At 37.8% G+C, this 21,705-nt stretch overlaps 1 protein-coding gene across 3 annotated transcripts in view; it reads right to left on the bottom strand.

Annotated features, from left to right (window-relative positions):
- The window catches only part of AOPEP (aminopeptidase O (putative)), a 186,609-nt gene that overhangs the window by 153,361 nt on the left and 11,543 nt on the right, over window positions 1–21,705 (bottom strand). For all 3 annotated transcript variants that reach the window (XM_066338814.1, XM_066338816.1, XM_066338815.1), the window contains exons 3-4: window positions 18,925–19,087; window positions 14,634–14,882 (exon numbers count right to left, since the gene is read on the bottom strand). In XM_066338814.1, coding sequence (XP_066194911.1) covers window positions 14,634–14,882; window positions 18,925–19,087 — 412 coding nt within the window. The remainder of the gene's footprint in view (window positions 1–14,633; window positions 14,883–18,924; window positions 19,088–21,705) is intronic.

Genomic DNA, 21,705 nt, shown 5'->3' with positions numbered 1-21,705 from the left:
CAAAATTGAAACAATAATCTTACAACCTCTGATGGTGGCCAAGGAAGATTAATTTTTCTTAATGAGCAAAAAATTCCACTAACTACAAAATTCCACTAACTACAAAAGATGACTGTGATTAGTTGTGGAAAGCCTTGTGGGAAAATGCAGAAGAAATACATGGTTACATTAAAAACTTTTACTTGCAAGGAAACATCTAATTTCCACCAATGTTCCAAATGTCCTGTCTGGATTCTTTTGAGTTTATGCTATTTTTCCTCTAATTTGTATTTCTTCTTAAACTTCCTGGAAGGAAAAAACAACAACAACAACAACAACAAAAATGCCCCCCAAACAAAAACAAAACCTTGAATCTCTGCCCCAGAGTAAATAGTTTAGTATTCGTGTATTTCAGAAGATCTAAAATCCCCTGTATGTGTTGTTCACTTGAAATTACCTGACAATTCCACTTCTGGAAAAATACCAAAATCAGCCATAAAAGACTGACTCAGACTAGGAGAAACATACATCTTAGACAGATAACTCTTTCTTGTTGTAAACATTCGGTGGACTTTCCATTTGCTTCACAACCAACTTAGACTTCAATTCCCTCTTATCACAACTTCTATTTTGAATTCAACTTTCGAGAAGGAAAATGAACAATATGAAAAGCAGGCTCTTCTAGCACCAGTTCATAAGAAATCCACTGAAACAAGCTGTGATAGTAGAAGTGAAAAAAACCCTTGAAATCAGTGCAAAAATACATAATGCCTTTGGTAACCTTTTGGCAGGTTTTGACAGGATTTTGGTTTTGTTTGTAATTAAAAGAACTTCTGGGTCAATTTGTTTAAAAAGACCCACAAAACAGTACCCAAACTACTACTAATTACAAAATATTCCAACAAGTTGCAAAATCAACCAACAACTGCAAGTCTCTGAACATGTTCGTCTCTTCTGTCTACGATTTACTTCTGTCACTTCAGAATGCCACCAAGGACTCTCACATCCCCAAAGAGCAATCTTAACCTGCACACATTTCCAAATAAAGGGAAAAGAAGCCTTCAACAGAGTAATAATCCAAGTTTCCAGAAATCACAGATTTACACTATGGAAAAACATATTTGAAGTTTATCAAGTCTCAGAAAACAAGTACTGCTGTAGTTTTCACTTTACAAAACCAAACAGAAAAGTAATCCATGGCAATTGTTTCACAGCACTGTGCAGTCCCTGCTCACATTAGGCACTTTTGGAAGATTACTCCTTTCTTGTGGCTTTCAGTCATTACACAAAATTAAAATAATAATAACCAGAAATACTATTCACAAAGTGATATGCAGCAACCTCAATAACTCGAAAAAATTATCCTTCAGAGGTGCCAAATACACAGCTTGAAAGCTTAGAAAGAAATTACCTAGTTTTCATTAAGCCCTGTAAAAATACACCTACTGATACGGTTGTGCATGGAATATGTTCAATAGCTAAATTTTCTGGCTTGTTCCCTCACAGTTCCTATGTCACTACTCATTTCTATCAGTCTTCTCTCCCATGTAACAAGCAATAGGACAAGAGAAAATGGCCTCAAGATGTGCCAGGGGACATTTAGACTGGATATTAAAATCTGGAGAAAAATTTCTCCACCAGAAGGGTTGTTAAACAGAAGAACAGGCAGCCCAGAGAAGTGGCTGAATTGCTATCCATGCAATTATATAAAAGATATGGAGATGTGACACTTAGCATAGTTTAGTGTGGACTTGGCAATGTTAGGGTAATGACTGGACTCAATGACCTTAACAGTCTTTTCCAATCTAAACTGTGATAAATGTAATGTATAAATTTGTGTATATAATATTGTATGAAAAGTTTGGACTATTAAAAGCTACTTGAGGGCATCTCTGAGATTCCAAGGCCCATTGTGAAGTTGTGAAACCACAAAATTTGCAACAGAAATGACATGGCCAGAGTGGAGATGGGCAATTTATCAAGAATAGGTTCACAGCTGCTCAACATCTGGCATCAATCTTGGTGTGGGATCCGGAGGATGATCAAATGAACACCCCAAAGAAGAAATCCAGGGAGACTACTGAATCGTCTTTTCATTCTTACAGTGAACTCCTATCAAAACCTCACTGGAAATAATGGAATACATGAATATTGGGACTTTCAATGGGCTTAGCCTTGGGATAAATAACCTGTATAAAAACCATACACTGAGACCCAGTATTTGTGGTCAGAGGTTGGATGACACCTTTGCTGCTGTTACCCTGTCCACCCAACATTTGATCGATGCTGTCTGATTTTATTGTGGCCTTTCAATCTGATTTTAGAAATATTACTAAATAAATTATTTTATTTTGAATTGGCTTCTAATCATTTATGTTTTATTTATAACATAAATGATTCTGTCTTATCCCCTCAGCTTATTCCCTATCTGACTGTAGTGGCTCGAAAGCAATACAAGTGAGAGGCTCCAAGTCAGAAATACAATTTAATGAGAAGAAAAGAGAAAAAAAGATAACATAAAATAAATGCAATAATACAAAAAACCACTGACAGAGTCAGAATACAGCCTGAGCAGTGTGATGGAAGCAGTCCAGATGAGGTGGTCTCCCTGAAGAAGTGATCTCACAGAAAGGTCTGGTAGCTCTGGTCCTCTGGGAATCCAGTGGGTGAGAGCTGACTGTACTGTCCCAAATCCCAGATTATATCCAGGTGAGAATGTTTGGCTCCTCCCCCTGGGCGGAGCATCTCACAATGGGATGATGAGTCATACAGGAGGTCCTTGATGGCCCATTAAAGAGAGATAACTCCTAGAGGGAGTTACCTATGAGTCATGGGCAAGGCATTTGATGGGCTATTAACAGAAGGCACCCCAGAGGGAGGGGGACCTGGGAAGAAAACTGCTCCAACAGTTGGATTCATCAGATAGAATACTTTGTGCACATCCTATACTACAGGCCAGGACACTGATCTTCCTCACAACACTGATCTATTTCAGAACCACAGCTCTGCCTTTCTCCTCACTGCCTCCGGGCAGTTTCTATACCCCTGCAGCTGAAAGCAAGAGAGAATTGGCAATTAGGCCTCTGTCAAATCATTAAACAAACATGTACTCAGAACACAGTATAACACACACTGGAATCAAGACATGGAGATGCAGTGAAGGGATACTTTCCATCCTTTTCTCCCCATATCTTTTTCTTCCATGTGTAAGAAGCAGGGATATATATTATTAGCATTGCAGTGGAAATGTCTCAACAGAGTCTTTCACACCCCTCCCTAAAGAGCCTGTAGCTGAAACATGCAGTAGAAAATTCAGGCTCTGTTCCCTGGTTTCATATGATAGACAAAAAGGGCTCAAGGTAAAGATGTTTAATTGCCATTTTCACAGAAAGTGACTTTGAATACAACTACCAGCCATCCAACAAAGACAACATCTGTAAAAATCACAGATGAGAGAGTAAATTCATATTCCAGTGTCCCAAAAGTTTTAAATAAATGAGGAAGCTGTCACTAGAATCAGATTTTTGTGCAACATGCTCTAAACCGTCATGTAAGATGAAGACCTCCTATTTTCAACAATACCTCAGGATAAAAGTTAGGAACAATGTTTAGTATCTCATCTCAAATAACAGCTGAAAAGCACAAGGACACCCACCTCTATATTAATTTATGATTTAGCCATAAAATTTGAAGTTTCATAGACAAATTATGATCTCATGCACACAGGACAGATCTACCCAGAACTTACTGGAATTACTCAAGATTTACACGAGTATGACAGGGACCATAACATTCACTCTAATACATTAGTAGTAGCTGAAATTGCAATTTTATGGGCAAAATTAAATTTCTTCTTTGGACACATTAACTGGAAAACAAACCCAAAAATATAAGCACAAATTTAAAAGAGATTTAATCATAAGCCACATGTCCTAGGACACGTCCTTCCTTGGAGAAGGAACAGATTTTGCACTTGTTTAGCAATCCAGAATACTTTAAAATTATTTCAAATAATTATATGCTCTAAAATAGGTAAGTGATTTTTTTGCTCATGATTCCTTATTTTTCCACAGAGTTAACCATGAACACTTGTAATAGAACTGAAGGAGAAAGAGGGGGAAAGAAGAGTTTGTTTGCTTGCTTGTTGTGGGGATTCTTTTAAGGGACTGGAAGATACACAAGGAAAAAATCAAAGCCATTTTTCTTGTATAATACTATACTGTTGGATCATTCTGAGCTCAGCTTACATCACTGGAAAGATAAAAAGTCTTAGAAAAATAATTGTGATAGTCACACTTACACTTAATCACTAAAGAAATGTCCCATATTATAATTTTACATCACCTAAAATGATGTCCCAGTGGAAAACAAAACAAAAAACATATTAAGAAATACGTCTCTTCATTCAACTAAATCAAATAGTAAAATTGACATTGGACAAAAACTTGCACGACTAAATGAAAACACCACTACCCACACTCAGTGGTGTAGGTATATACAGGTTTTCTTTAATTAATCATGCTGCAAGAGTACCTCGCAGGCACTAAATAAGGCATTTCCAAAAGCTTAACCACATTCTGAAACAAATTCTAAACAAGTGAATACAATCAGTCTACGGCAAAAACATTCCACAGAAGATGACACCACATGCAGTAAGACTAATATTAGAATCCTCTATCAGGATAATCTATCAGGATATTAGACCTGCTGCCACAAAAATCCCATTCCTTACCCTCAATTTCAATAGCTGGTATAATTTTTAGTGTACTGGAACTTCTACATGTGAAATTTGCATCTGCCAGGATTAGAGTAATAATGAAAATGTTTCTATTTTTAAAAAAAGGCAGAGTAAAAAAGAGAAGTACCATACCTTCTTTCAATTAAAGACAGCTTTTTGTTAGTTCTCACAGCCCAGAAGTTTGGAGTATACCTTTCAAACTTCGAAGATAGCTAGTACGTACTATCACAAACAAGAAGAGGTTAGAAAGGTGCAATTTTAGAACACTGGTTTTGGGTCCAAAAAGTATGGGCACAGTTCCTTACTTAACTTTGCAAGGGTAGGAGAGGAAAAGGGAATTGGGAAATGTGTGTTTCTTCAAAGGATCTCCTGCAACATCTACACCCACTAGTTAGTTACCTGCAGAACAAGAATACATTCCTACTACTTCCCCAGATTTTCTGAAAACAAAATATTGTTAAAAACAAAATATTATAATTGTTGAAAGGCTCTCAAAGTACCATGGCAGTATAAATGAGTCACATAGGTAATACAGAGGGGGAGGTGTGATCTGTAACAGAACACAAAACCAAGAGAGTAGCGCAAAAAAGCACTGAAGGCTTGGAATCTCAGGCAAAAATCAAGCTTGAAGGGGCCTCTTTTCACTGCCTCCTGAGATGGAGGCTCCACAAGCTCCCTGGACTACCTGTTTCTGCGCTTAACCACAATAACTGTGCTTCCTTGTATCTAGTCTGAAATCTATCACACATTGTGAATGCTTCTTCATATATTCTCCTTGTTTCTGAAAGAACCATGGCTTTGCCTTTTCTGCAACCATGCCTTCAGGTAGCAGGAGACTGCAACTAGCCTCAGTAATATCTTTTCCCAGGCTGACCAAATTAGCTCCATCAGTCTCTTCTCATACAGCATATTCTCCTACCTGCTAATAATGCTAGCAGAGGCCTGATTCACTTTGTGTCTCTGCCATAAACATGCAGACCAAAACTGGGCACAGTGTAGTATCATAAGTGTAGACAAAACTATTGTTCCATGCCAGCAGTAGGCAAGGAGAGCAGAGGAAAAGAAAAACTGCCTACCCAACTCTCTGTGACTAACCCAAAGTTTCCCTGGCCAGAATCAAAAAACAGAGGTTAGGAATGGATTACTCAACTGCTCACACTCCGCACTACTAATCACAAGGACAGCATAATTTTTGCTCAGCAAAATCATCACACTCCTAAACATCGTGGTGTTTAGGAATGTGAATTTTCTTAGCCTCCTCTGAGCTTGTCATCAGCAAGTACTCAAACTACTACACATACAAGAAAAGGGCTGAGATCCTGAAACCAGACTCCTATCAGCAACAAAACAAACAAAACCACAGAAAGAAAAAAAAAAAGCCACCAATTTGTTTGCATAGTTTTGGTGGAGTTTTGTTAAACTTGAAACCAAGCCTACAGCAAAACGATTTACATTAGCACCTGGCAACTGATGCCAGAGGTAAACTATTATGCATGGATTTAATGATTTCTCTGTTTGAGAAATCCATTTGATTTGTAGTATCATTCGTTTGTAGTATCATTCCATTTGATTTATGTATCATTCGTCTTGCAGTCTACATATAACATCTAAAATCTATTGCCTGGATTGGGTTCTTCCTAGGTGGGGCTGGTACATTGCAGACCACTAGTAATTATCATAGAGACTAAGAAAGCTTCACATACATGGTATGGCAAGTCAGATCAGAGAGAATTGCATGACAGAAGCCTGTGGCTGCTTTGAACACTATCTTTCCTTTGGCCCTTTTAATATGAAGCTTAAGGCTTCAGAACACTTGGCTGCATTTATTATCTTTTTTCTTACCACTTACAGCATACACAAAGATGCAAATCTTTGCATCTATAAGCACCCAACTATTTATATGATTCAGAAAGTTTAGCGGAACAGTCTAATGCTGCTGAATTTTAAGCAGTAGATAGACTACATTGCTACTGATCTGCAAGCAAAAGTAATTTTCAATTATCTTATACATCTCCATTGGTAGGAGAAAATATTGAGAGTTAAAGTAAGACACAGGGAGAAAGAATTCTGAAAATTAGTTTAAAAATTGCAACCCCAGCGTTCAATAATGATAATTAACTTTTTCATTTCTCCATGTCCTTGCTCTCTATAAACATGTTACTTTTCAGGGAAAATTATACTTTTACTTTATAAATGCCATGGAACTCAAACAACAAAAATAAAATCATTAGTATTAGTTACACACCTGCATATATATAAAGGGCAGGTTTGGATGTCTATTAGGCATACACATATACTATACATATACAGATATAGAAATACAGTATGCACAGAAATATGCTGGCCTCTCACATATATGTGTACAATAGCCACACCCACTTTTCCTAAGACAAACCACTTTATGTCAGCTTTAAGCTGGGAACAAGACTTAACAGTTATAAACCACTGAAATACAAGTTTATATTGGAAATGTTTAGGCACCCTTAACTATAATGATGTTAACAGGCTCTGCCATAATTCTAATCCTAGATTTTGAGAACATACAGTTACTACTTTACAGTAGTACACCAAAGAGCCCTACTACTTCTCCAGCTTCAACAATCAAAAGCCCTTTTAAGAACTCATGCACCACATAGCATAAGAAGCAAGTGATTTTTAAACTCTTAAAACAATATTCTTTATCTGTCTCATAAAATTACATATGGTGACAAGGTAAAGTTGCATACTTGAAACACAAGTAAGTCCACACGTTCTAAAACATCCTTTTTTGTATTAATTTTGGTCAGTAATGCCAGACTGAGATGTTATCTTGTCATACTGTTCCATAAGAGAAGCATCTTACGACAGGTAAACATTGTACATTGTACCTTGCCTTCCAAAAGGACTGAGAGAGCTTTATGGGAAACTATTAAAAATGCAAAAGAAAATTCCCCTGATACTGCAGAACACACATCTGGCTTCTCTGTTTAAAAGGCACCCACTATGAGTTAAGAGACCAATAAGGCACATTAGTAAGGAAATACATTATGCCTGAAGTACTCCAAATCCTGTTTTGATACCAAAATGACAACTAGATGAAGGATGGTGATTGCGGTGGTACCAAAGTATACTTCAGACTTCAGCTAAGGGTCAGCAAATATCTTCAACAACAGTTGGGAGGAAAGAGTTAAAACCAGAATATTTGGTGAGAAGTAGAGAACAGTTTCTCTCAACTGTAGCATTCCCATTGCAGATGGGAATGCTACAAGTGTGGTTGTAAAACTCCATTTATTATGCCTAGTGTTCATACTCTACCTGCTTGGAGAAGTAGAATTCCTGTGTAGAGATAACACTATTACAGACATGCTTGAGTCTCCTGCTGGGAGAGAGCAAGATCATGAAGATACCACCTTGTAAGAAACTGAGATATTGGAGCAGGCACTGTGCACTAGGGAAACTGAGCCTAGTGGAGCCTGTGATGTCGTGGGTTTCTTTTCACTGGGATGAACTAAGCCTAACAGAGCCTGTGTTCCTGTGGGTCTCTGCTCAATGTTGTTAGTGGATCAATGAAATAAATCTAGTCTTCGCATTTCAGCTGCAACTTGGTGGTCACCCCAGTTACCTCTGTGTGTCAATTCACACAACTTCTAAATGCCACTAACTCCATATGCATGGGTTGTACAGCCACATACTCTGATTTACTACCACAGCTAAGACTCAATTTTTCTTTCACTGTATTTTTATTTTTTGTTTCAAATTTTATACATGATTATTTTTGTGTGGATAGCCAACTAATGATATGTAAAAAAGAGATGAAATGCTAAAGGATTACTCTTTCTAGTATTTTGTCAAATTAAAACAACTGGAAATGTGCAAAAAAGTGCATCTACATTCATGTTGACTCAGAAAAAGTTTCTACAGTTGTATCAAACAGTAAAACACAGTTCTGCAAGGCTGAACAATATTAAAGGTTTTACATTTAACTTTGACATTTTAATGTTTTCCACTAGTCCTGGATGATTTTCTATGGGCTTATCAGTTGTCATTTTAACAGCCATACAGAACAGGCAAATGGTGGCTACAGACACACTGATCAAAGAGGCTGCTTCAGCCTTCTCCCTTTTCAATTTAAGAAGTTAACAATCTTGATGACACAGACTGGAAAGACTCAAGAGTTCTCCTGATACAACATTTTTTGAAGAAATGGATATTCTCTTTTCAAAGAAAAAAGGTATGTGTGTACCAAAGACAATTTTTTAACATGACAGGAGAAGACTGAATAAGATCTTTATGAAACAGGAATTGAGAGCTGAGTTGCTAAATCCATATTTAGCCAGCTATATAAGCTGATCTTATTTATTAATATTCCAAGCAACCATCAAACACCATTTGGGTTTCAAGGGTGTCCAGCATAGCCGAAAATAAGGCCAGTAATTTTAGAGCCTAAATAGAATTCAAATAACTTAACATTAAGACCCTGTTTTGAAAATGTCAGAATCTTGCTCAGAAGTTCTTTGGTTCCACTAGCTTTGCTGGACAAAATTGTCTGTAAGCACAGGTAAACTAGGTTAGACCAGATGTTCGTCTATCTAACTAGTCACTACTGCTACTAAGAGTTTAAGGAAAAATTAGAAGCATATACACTTCCATCATCGTGCTCTTCTAGATCCCAGCAACATGGGATGTGCCTAGAAAGGTTATTTATACATAGCACTTGGATAAGAACATTTCCTTGTGCTAACACTTACTACAAAACTAGTACAATAACACATTAATTCAACCAGAAAATGCAGTAATTTTATGTTATTTAAACAATGTGTGCTGGAAACAAAAAAACCTTCTAGAACCCTTGTTTCAAAAAGAGAATTTCAACTGAAAGCAAAGGCTTACAGTACTCAGGGGAGTAAAATAAACAACAGCACATTTGCTCTGAAGAAGTAGAAACCAGCTAAGCAGTTTCTACTACCACAAGAATCACAAGAGATTTGTGTCATTGTCAAAAAGCTAAAGCAGTAAAACACTGCAAAAGAAATCAAAATCTCAAGTGCAGGCTCAGGTGGCACTAAAAGTTAGTTTCTACACTTAAAGAATGTTTTTCCTCAAGAAATGAAAAAGAACAAGAAATTCAGAGTCTCTTCAGTTTCTGAAAAAAGGAAAGGAAATTGAGTTGTAGGTCAGTGAGAAGAGACATCAAAACACTAGGTTTTCAAATAGGATAAACAAAACTGCATTAGGAGTGAACTAATTTGAAGAGCCCAAACAACAAGTGAATACACAGACCCTACTTTTCATCTGAAATATTTCATTCAGCTCCGTTCATGTCAGTTCCAACTGGCTCATATGAGAACATCTGCAATTATGAAATGGCTCTGATATTTAAATACCAATGGGGTCCATAACTCCTCAGGAAGTACTATATCATCAACAGCATCAAAACATAGTGCTACTTTTAATGTCCTGATTTTAACCTCTTAGTTCTCTGAGAGTAGTGTTCTCTTTCAGTGTAGTGTGTGGTCAGGGATCTCTCCCATGAACAATCTAATTAGAAGCTCTAGAGCCTTGTAGTCTGACACACTTCCCTACTCCTTTTACTCCAATTCATTCTCTTCTGCTATTGAAAGAACTTAATATTAGGTAACTGCTGTTGTGTTCACGAGATTGTCAGCATTCTAGAGAAAGCATTGAATCTCAGGCTTTCAAGCTATTATGCTTTATGAATTTAATTTCTGTGCAGTTCAGCATAATATCACCAACAAACCACATCGCTCTTTTACTAGCATGAATTTAGGAGAAGCTATACAGAATCACTTAAACAAAAACAGTATAAAACTAAAATGTGCAAAACTAAATCCTCCATATTCAAAGATCCGTAGGAAACAAAAGGAAATGATTGCAATTATTATATATTTCCATACAGAAGTCCATAGCAAATTAAAAAACACAGGAAAATATGAATAGAAAACACAAGTACCGTGAATATGCCTTCAACTACAGTTTTTCTCATAATGCATCTGGCAGACTTCTAGAGAAATGCAGCTGAGCCACAGTAGCTGCCACTAAAACTGACAGCTCAAAACCACCTAAATAGATAACTCTGTGCAAGAACTATCACAATTTCATACCAATCTAAAATGTTGGTGAAACATCCCTCCTAAATAAGAAGCAGCATTTTGAGATGAGAAAAGCACTGTGTCTTAATCAAAAGCATGTATTCTATTCACAATCTGTTGAAACCAGTTAAAGTGTGTTTTTCGTAACTCCAGGGGGGAGGGGGTGGCTGCCTTCTGTTAATAGGCCAGCTGGATCATTAACCAGGTGGAGCAATGTTCCTTATCTCTTCCTCAACCTAACCTCCCTCCAGGGGGATATCTTCTATTAATGGGCCATTTTAAGGCTCACCACATGACTGATAAAATTACATTAATCCCACTGTGAGATGCTCCACACAGTGGGAGGAGCCAAGCATTCCCTCCTAGATGAAACCTGAAATTCAGCACAGCAGAACAGTCTGTTTTCCACTGGATTTCCCAGAGGAAGAGTGGACCCATCTCGCTGCCACTGGACCCTTCTACAGGACCACCTTACTCCAACAAAACTACATCTGTTACTCCAGGAGGACTTATTGGGACTGCTACCAACACCCTGACCAACAGAGTCTCAGGTCATATTCTGACTGTCAGTGTTTCTAGGATTTTTTTGATTGTTTGTTTGCTTTACTGCATTTGTGTTTTTTAACATTCCTAGTAAAGAACTGTTATTTCTCCCAAATCTTTGCCTGAAGGCCTTTAATTGCAAAATTATAAAAATTTAAAGGGAAGGGGTTTACGTTCTCCATTCCAAGGGAAGCTCCAGCTTTTTCCTGGCAGATGCCTGTCTTTCCAAACCAAGACACACAGTAAATATGATCAATGGAGGAACAAAGAAAAGCACCAAATGCTGTAAAGCACTAATACTTCAGATTATGACTAAAATTCTGTTTCTTTCCCTGGTAGACAGGAGTCCATTTAGAGTTCTCGCAACAACAGCTTCTATGTGCTGGGATGCTGTATTATGTTTGTACTGCTACAGATAGACTAGAAGATAAAGAAAATAAATACTACAGCAACCTTTTTAACCCAAAGTAATTGGGTTACCAAAGCTAACACTTTTTGTGGAGGTTTTGACATGGTTTTGCACACAGCTTATTGTTAGCTTCAGCAATTTAAGCAATTATCATTGAATACATAGGAATTAACCATTTAAGTAGCTTGCCATATACATAGAAGCTTCTATTGGAAAAATCATATATAATAGCTCATATGTTCTTGTTTTGAGTCACTCAACAATCTCTTCTCCAAATACAACTACGCATTTAAACATCTTAAATTAGTTCTAAAATTAGTTGAATTTTGAAAAATTGGAATGTATTTGGCTTGATGCACTGTTAATGACAGGCATCAGGAAGTATGCACACCCCTTCTTTCATCCTTATTTTCAATGATACGGATTGCTTGGAACTGACAGTGGTTAGATGAAGCACAGGGGAATAAAGGCACAGGATTTTCTCATCTCCTTCACAAAGAAAACATAATCATAGCATTCTGAACATGCAGTCTGGACTCAGATAATGACAAACAGTTTTGCAACAGAATTCCCTGCAGGTACCTTTTCCCTATATATTCTGGGAAAGGTACCTGCTGGGAAGGCACTGAAAATTTCCCAAAGAGCAATAGCGTTTCAACAACTAAATCTTGAAGATTTCTCCTACTGTGTGCTGTAATTTTGGCCAGACATCACTATCTGCTTTCTCTTTCATTTTGAACTATTTGTTGTCTTGCCTTTAATGGCTTCATAGACCCCTCTCTTATCTCACAGCTAAGTCAAATGGCTGCTTTCTTCCTCAGTTATAGCAAGGCCCTGTGCCAACTGTTTAGTACCATGCCTCTGAAGTCACAGAAGACTGCTGAGCAGCAGCAAGTTTCATATGACTTTGAGAATATGGCATACAGTACCAACCTCACTACAAATCAAACCAGGCAAAGAACTGGAGAATTTGTTGTAGGTGCACAAACCAACTTTATACTTCCATTGAGTGAAGTGAGTGATGGAACTCACTTGTCTTGAGTGAAGAACTATATTGAAAACTCAGTAACCAGCAAAAAGTATCTAGAAAGCAATGAACCTTGTATGACAGAGGAGGGTGACTTAATGGTAAGGTTTTAAATTTTCTAGATCTTAATGGAATAAAAAAGCAAGTAAACTTCTACTAAAATGATACATTATACGTATAGTATACATATAAAGTATACATATAATATTGATGTGCCAACAATATACATTATAATGCATTATGTTGGTACATTATACAATGTTAATGTGTCAACATAATTCTCTACTTTTAACCCAAAAGAAGATTGCAACAGGAAAGCTGTAAAAAAAAAATTCTACAGCTTGATAGGGCCAGTCAAATCTGGCAAATCAGCTAAAGTTATAGCACTGGTGCCACACCAGGAATTTGGCAACGTGGACCACAGGACTTGCTTTGCAAAACCCGGCCTGCTGATGGGTCCATCTGTCAGAGAAGGGCAAGAGCATCTTCAGTTCTAGGCTTGCGAGGTTGGTGAAGAAAGCTTTAACCTAAAGTTGCTGGGAAAGGGGAACCTCAATACACCCCATTCATATGATGCCCAGAGCCTGGAGAGAGGTCACAGGTCAGCACAAGGGCACCTGAAATGCAGTACAAAGGAATTCCAGCCAGTAAGTCAGTTTCCTCAAAGGCCCAGCTCAAAAGCCTCTATGCTAATGCACACAGCATGGGGAATAAATGTGGTCTGCAGGGTCATGATCTTATTGGCATCAATGAAGCTCCCACTGACTGGAGAAAAAAGCACAACTCCCACTTTTAGAAAGGCAAAGAAAGTTGACCTGGGAAACTACAGGCCAGTCAGACGCTACTCAAGGTCCCGTGAAAGTATGGAGCAGATCCTTCTGGAAACTATGTGAAGATACATCAAAGATAAAAAGGTAATTGGTGATAGTCAACATGGCTGCACTACTAACAAATCATTCCTGAGAAGGTTCATGGCCTTCTAAGATGAAGTTAAAACAGTGGTGGACAAGGGAAAAGAAACTGATGTCATCTACTTGAATGCAAAGTATTGGACACTGTCTTGCACAACACCTTTGGACATGGATTTTATGGAAGGACCACTCAGTGGATAAGGAATTGGTTGGATGGTCATACTCAAAAGGGTTGCAGTGAATGGCTCATTGTCCAAGTGAAGACAAGGGATATCCTCAGGGGTCACTGCTGGGAATGGCACAGTTTAGTATCTTTTTAAGTGACACAGACAGTGGGATCAAATGCACACAGCCAGTTTGCTGGTGACACCAATCCAAGCGGTATGGTCAAAATGCTGGACGGAACAGATGCCATTCAGAGGTACCTGTACAGGCTTGAGAGCCTTCACAATTCCATGAAAACTTGATAATAAAATCCTTACTATTTGCCTAATAAATCCTTACGATTTGCCTTCAGCTTCTGAAGTTTGACTAGAAACTCATACACTGGAAACACTTACAAAGAAATTCTAGATTTGGATCTTAACATACTCCTATTCTGTCAAAATATAAGGCTAAAATCAATGCCAAAAGAAAACAAGGCAATGTCATGAAGTATTCCGTTTAACAGAACCAGCAAAAGAACTGAAGTTGGAGAAATGTAAAAATTCAGACCCACATTTCTAACAAGCTGATATTTTCCTTCCCTAAGCCCTGTTAAGACTAAAACTAAAGGTTATAAAGTATGCAAACAAACCTACTCACATGAAGTCAGAACAGGAAGGAGTTTTAAGTTCAGTTTAAGAAAATTAGCACAGCAACTTGATATTGACAGCAATTTGACACTGTTAACTAGCTGATAAAATAGAGCAGATTTGATACTAAGAAGTTTCTTTACCTAGCCATTCCCAGGCTGGAAAAGTTGGAAGGAACGATCAGAACATCAAGCCTGGAAAAGGGGTGGGTACCCAGTGTGGCATAAGCAGCTGAGAGGCACTGAGGAATTAGCTGAAGCAAATACTCTTCGCAGCTTTCCATAAGGCACCAGGGAGCAAAAACTCTGTAAGGAATGACTGCCTGCAACCTGGCAGCAGGATTTTGGAAACGGCAGGGATATTCCATGTGACCACAGACTTCTTCATGCCATCTGACAATACAAAACAAAACAGAACTTAATTGTAATAACATAAATGTGCACAGCTGACTATACTAAGATATCAGAATTACAGAATTAATTTCCATAGAATCAGCTCACTTGCATTCTCACCCTGCAGCATTTTGAAACACTCACTACATATGATTAGAACTCATAACTAAAGAGAGACTAATCATACCTTGTTTTTGTAACAGACATGCATCAAAAGAATAAGTGTTCAAAATACATGTAAAGAGAACTAATAAGAATACAAAAATACTTACTCAGAGAACTCCTATTCAAACTTGGCTATGAAAATACAATTCTATACATATTAACATAACATTAACACAAGTATTTTAGTTGCAGTTATGATGTGAATTCCAGGGGGGATTTTTTCTGTAGCTGTTACTAAAATTCTCCAAAAACTTCAACTAATTTTTTAGATTATTATTAAGTCAAAAACCCAACTAGATGTCAATTCAGGCTTATCATGCTAGACATTCAATAATACCACATAAGGCCAACCTTACTTTATAGCACTTCTACAGGATATTTAGAGCTCTAGCTGGAAGAAAAGAGGGGTAAATCAAATCCTTTCTAAACACTGAGTCATATACCTTCACAATAAGTTATCTGCCCAAAGACATTCTTATCTAAACAGAAATCAGCTTCATGTTTTCACCCGTTAGCCTATGTCCTCTACAAAGCAGAGCCTCTCCTTGGTTTGAAACTTCAGTAAAAGTAATCTGGTTCTACTATGCCTCAACAGGCAAAGCACCTAGCATTGCCCAAAGCACTTATCCTTGGAAGATCATGCTGACACAGAAACAAAATGATGACATGTGGAAAAGGATGAGATGCTGCTGAAGTATTAACACTTTATCACCTTATGTAAGTCTTTCTGTCAAAGAAGTGGACTCTAAGTCCTTTCATTGATTACATATGTAAAGAAACCACATCGGTCACTACACCGTTTTTTTTTTCCCTAAGGGTGTTTGAATCAAGTATATTTCTGCTCTAAAACAATGCCCCTTTGTATTTTATTATCAGAGTTAAGATTAGGCAGGAACATGAAAGCTAGCACCATATCTCTTCTAAAAATTGCCAATTCCTTAATGACCACTAGGAGATAAAAAGTTATAAACATCATAGCTCCATTTAACATTTATTTTAATACAACCTCCTTAGGTCAAACTTATTGGCACCTGGATCCAAATTACATTACACATTTCAACAGCTTCTTTCAGAATACCTTTCTTTTCCTGCTACCTTAGAGTTTATCTCCACTATCTTGTCTGAAACACATGCTTAACATTTGCTTGTCTATCCATTTCACACCCTTTTTAGAAATGTCTCCTACTGTGAGTAACACTGGTTCGGTTATCTGGTCTCACTGACTAAAATAAGCAACAATTTCTGCTGTGCTAACTCCCAACTAAAGATTAACTGGATATAACTGTAAGAGCACATTTTTAAGGACACAGATTTTTACATCCTGATTAGCTGCAAAACAACCTTGTACATTTAGGGTCTCCTTTTTTTATCTACATACAATAGACATCACATTCGCAGAGGATTTTTGGAATTTTTTTTGGTCATTTTTTCCCCAAGACACAGTAGTCCTGTTTCTTTCACTGACACTAACTGCCACAGATGTATCATACTATCTGTGCCAATTAACTCATCCAATAACTGTCACACAGATAAACTCATAACTATAACCATCACACCAAATAAAACTTCCACTAATTTTTGCTACAAAAATTCCAAAAATATTTCCATCTTTTCAGAAATTTTACAAAAAAATCCAGAAACTTTCATTTGTTCTATCAACACATAGCCAGAATAATCTTTTGCACCAAAATCAGTAAATTACTATTACCAAATGTGCTGTACTTTTGAGAGGAATACATTTATAACTTATTTTTGCAGAGGTAGTCATATCATAAACATATAAGTAGCAAAGAAATAAACGCAAAGCAATTTCTAGAAGCTCATCAAACCAATAAACTATTTTAAAATTAGAACAGGCATTTCTTACTGATTCTATGTAAAGTATGAAAATTTCTATTCTCAAGATTAACCAGCATTTTTTACCCAAAATCAGCCAAGCTGCAAGCTATTTGTATAGTTTAATTTTAAATTCCAACAAAAAAATCCTTTTTAAGTCCTCAAGCTCCAAAGACTCAGTAGTTCCACTGTCTTAATGCTAACAAAGTATTTTTCAAAACAGCTGTCTCAAGGACAAGCATTTTTTCAGCAAGCTTCAAACTGAGTAATAGAAAACTGTTACATAAACACTTATAACCAAAATCACCTTCTACAATAAAATGACAATTCCTGTTGATGTGGGGAGAGTAGTGGATGTTGTTTGCCTGGACTTTTGCAAAACATTGGCCACAGTTTCCTGCATCCTGGACAAACTGGCAACTCACCAACTAGATAGGTGGTCTGCAAGATGGGTATAAAACTAACACACAGGCAAAACTCAGAGAATGGTGACCAGTGGTTTTTACTAAGGCTGGCAGCCTGTCACAAGTGGAGTTCCCCAAGAAATTGTGTTGGGTCCCACACTGTTCAACATCTTCACAAACATGCTGGATGATGGGTTTGAAAGCGCCCTCATCAGGTTAGCTGTTGAGTTGGACACATCAGAAGGGAGAGCCACCTTGAGACCTTGACAGGCTGGAAAGCTGGGGCTGGCAAGAACAGCACGAGGTGCAGCAGAGACAAGTGCACAGTCCTGCACCTGGGGTGACATCACCAAAGGGCCCAGCACAGCCCATGACCTGCGTGTGTGGGAGCAGCCTTGCTGAAAGGGACACGGAAGTTCAGGGGACAATCGCTTGAGTCACTGGTGTGACCCTGCAGCTGTGCAGGCAAATCAGACCCTGGGCCGCAGCTGCAGGAGCACGGCAGGCAGAGGGACAGAGCTCTGCTCATCACACTTGAACAGAGCTGGCCGGGCAGCACCTGAAGCATCGCGTCTCCTTCTGGTCCTCACAATGCAAGGAAGGCACAAAAATGAACAAGAGGCTGCAGAACCTCCCTTCTGAGGAAAGGCAGAAGGAGCTAGGCCTTTTCAGGGAAGAGGAAAGAGAACCTCGTCACAGTATTTCAGTACTTGATGGGCATTTACAAAGGGTACAGAGTTCCCCTCTTCACAAGGAGCCACATGGTCAAGACAAGGGCCAATGGGGATTACATAGCTTCATCTAAGCTCCTTACCATAAAAGAATGGACTAGATGAGCATTCAAAGTCTGTTACAACCTGATTGCTGTGTGATGCTATGATATGAATTAGAAAAGCTGAGAGTAATATATGTGGAAATCAAGTCCCATGTCCGACGCTTCTGCTAAAAAGGTCAATAAATGTGAAAATAAATGGTATTTTTCCAGAAATTTGTTTTCTACTTTCAAATCTTATTTTCAGGCATATGGTGTTTTGCTCATCCAGCACTCTGTAATAATTCAAACTAACTGAGTTTTGACTAGACTGAGAGGAGGAAAAGATGTATCCAAAATAATTACATTTCTACTAGTTTGGTCAAAACCAGCTAAGAATCATTGGTCCAACTCTATTTTATGGGATCACTGTACAAGATCTTTCAGGTACGTGGCCATTACACATTATCCCAGGCAAACCACTGCACAGGCCAGCTCCTAACTGTGCAAAGAGACTGGAGCAGAACAAAAAATAAGTAGGCAATATTGTAGTAGGAGTCATTAGATATCCAGAATGGACTGAGTCAATTATTTTACGAAACAAGACAGCACCTGGAATTGTTTCAGCAGAGTATTAAGGATACAAATCTAGTGGACAGTAGAATCTACAAACCCTGTTGCTCACTAAGGAGCTTGTTTTCACATAAAAAGAACCACTCCCATGAAATAATGCCTCTGGAATTATTTTCCTGTCAAGATTTTTTGTTTCAGATTAAACAAGTTCTATTTTGATCCCCAAGCTAATATGACTCATTTTCACATTCCACAGAGTAAATGGAAATGCTACCCATATATCTAATTTTGCAACAATATTATAAACACTAACCTGAAATCAGATCGTGATAATGGCAAGGAAAACTCAGTGTTTGTTTCAATAGCAGCTGTTTGTTTGAAGGACTGCTGTTTAACTTCCTGCCAGCACCCCACAGCAATAGTGAAGGTGGATGCTGGCATTGGCATAGACACATAGTAGTACCAGCTCAAGATACCTGTAAACAAAAGAACATTCGTACAGACTCGTGAGTCTTACAACACATGCTAGGTACTTCATATTTTCATGCACTTGAGATCTTGTGCCAAACCTCCCACCTTTATTTTTGTGGAGGAAATAAAAATAATTGAATTGAGACATATAAGAACATTTGTATGTAACCACCACGGATTCTGTGTTCTGTTTACTTACACCTGCAACTTTGCTCTAACTGCTCATGTCTCTACCTGTAAATAAATCATCCATAACTGGAACGTTATTAATGCAACTTAACATGATTGTACTGTTCCTGCCCAAGAATTACAACAGACATGCAATCTAGTAACACATTTAAATACATACACAGACACACACAATATTAAAAATAAACTCTTTCAACCTTGTATCTACTATCTTATGATTTTGTCTTGTTTGTATTTTCTCACACAACCCAAAACCTTTCCTTTGTGTTCTGGGCAGTACCAAACTAATAGGCAAGTTTAAACAAGTAACACAAAAGCTTGTGAATTGGACCAAGCCATTTGAGTACATTAAGAAATCAAAGCTTGGATTCAGACAAGATATTACCTAAGTCAGCAATTTGGTCATGTTACCCCATGAAGGTGCTAAAACAAGATGAGAATCTATCAGAAGGTAAAAAATATGCTACATTTTATGATAATGGGAACACAGTGTAGGGAGACCAGGAGTATGGTATAGGATTATTGTATGTACAAACACATTTTTAGAAGGTGGAGGGTGCTCTAGAACATCATACTTTTCATTAATACAGATGTTGCTTAGATTTTCTGTTTCTGCCTTTAAAAAGGATATAATTTAAGAATCCCATCTACATATTTATTTATGGTCATAATACAGTTACCACACCATACTAATAGACTAATTCTCTCGAAAAGAGCCTAGCAGGAGTTATAGTCTGATTAATCATGTGCAAATGACTGTAGCTACAGCAACGGTGGAAACATACAAACTTCAGCTATTTTGAGAGAACCCTAGTACTTATACTTTTGCAAAAGTGTTCTGACTAGGGCTGTGGAACACTACTAAAAGGGAAAAAAGAAAAAAAAAAAAAAACCAAAAAAAAAACCACCCCACAACTAAGTGGGGACCACATGGCACAGAGGAAAGAAAATAGACAACTGCTGCAAAGTATCACTTGATTTCCTACCTTAATGACCAAAGAAACTGAGGCTGTCCAAAAGGCAGACAAAGAAATCTTTTGTTTAGCCTCAACAAGTTTTCCACCTTCTATTTAGTATGACAAAGCAATACCATTTGTGAAGTTTTCTGAGAGGCAGATGAAGTCTTTGCCTCTTACACGTACTGGAAACCACTTATACTCCTTCACCCCATTCCACTTTAGGGAACGTCCACCATCAAAAACCTTTTGTCAGTATTGCCAGGTGAACATACATTACTCCTGTAATTTTCCCAGCCTCCTGTCAGTACATAAGCAGAATGGACTTATTTGCCCCAAACACATTAAGAATTTTTTTGCCTTTTATTATTATTATTATTATTATTATTATTATTAACTTAACAAAGCTACAAATAAGCCAAGGAAAGCAAATGCCACCTTGAGAGAAAGGTCATCTGGGGCAGTAACAATATATTATTTCAGAATATCCAATTCCTGATGCACAGAGTTTCATTAATAGACACTGTGCTAGAGGCCCAAGCCTGCATACACCACAGTTAGTAGAAACTATGCCATTAACTTACATACATCAGGACAAGGCTCAGAGGTTCTGCACTTAGTGTTGCATCTAAATGCTGTGAAGCATTACAAAATGCTCCATGTAATTACGTTAATTGTAAAATATTAAAAATTGAATAGCACCAGAGAAAACTGTAATCAAAAAACTCATGTGTTTCCAACTACGTTCTAAAAAAAGCATGGAAGTCAAAAAGCAGCTACAGGAAACTGCTCCAAAAGGCATGAGGCATAAAGAAGAAGGCTCTCACAATCGTGAGATTGTCTATAAGGAAAGGGTGTTGGCTTGTGCTAGACAAACACAGAGAGATCAGAGAGAGTTACAGTGAGAAACAAGTTTAATAAGACAGGTTAGCGCAAGCAAGAATTTTTTTCTAAAAAACACTCCACGAACAGCTTGAACAGAATGTCTAAAAGGAGTGGCAATCAGATTAGCAGTCCAGAGTGAAGAACAGCATGTACTGCATTCAGAAATTTATACAAATTAGGAATGAACACATGCTATTTAGAGCTGACTCAATGCAAAAGGAGTGAAGGTAGCAAAGACCCTTTTATTTTGCAAGGATTTTTGAAATCATGTGAACTGTGGATCCTCCCAGAGCAGGATCCAAGTTTTATAATGTCTCTGCATATCTACCCAGGGCCGACTCCATTTCCTGCAGTGCTTTTTGATGCCTTCTGCATTCATACACAAGAACTATGTAGAATTCTTACATATTTATCCCACAGTTTTTGACTGAAATCATATGCACCGGCATGACAAGTGAGCTCTCTCTAGAGAACCACAGAATCCTTCAGGTTTGAAAATAGTGCATCTGCTGATCAGTGACTGAAAAGGTCTTCTAACTGGCAGAAGTTCCCTCTGGAGAGAACCATGAAGCACTGTTTCAAAGACAGCTTAA

This window comes from Sylvia atricapilla, chromosome Z (genome assembly GCF_009819655.1).
Source record: "Sylvia atricapilla isolate bSylAtr1 chromosome Z, bSylAtr1.pri, whole genome shotgun sequence".
In the NCBI taxonomy this organism is placed as follows: Eukaryota; Metazoa; Chordata; class Aves; order Passeriformes; family Sylviidae; genus Sylvia; species Sylvia atricapilla.
Note: the sequence above shows the minus strand (reverse complement) of the source record. Positions and strands in the feature narration are given on the sequence as shown.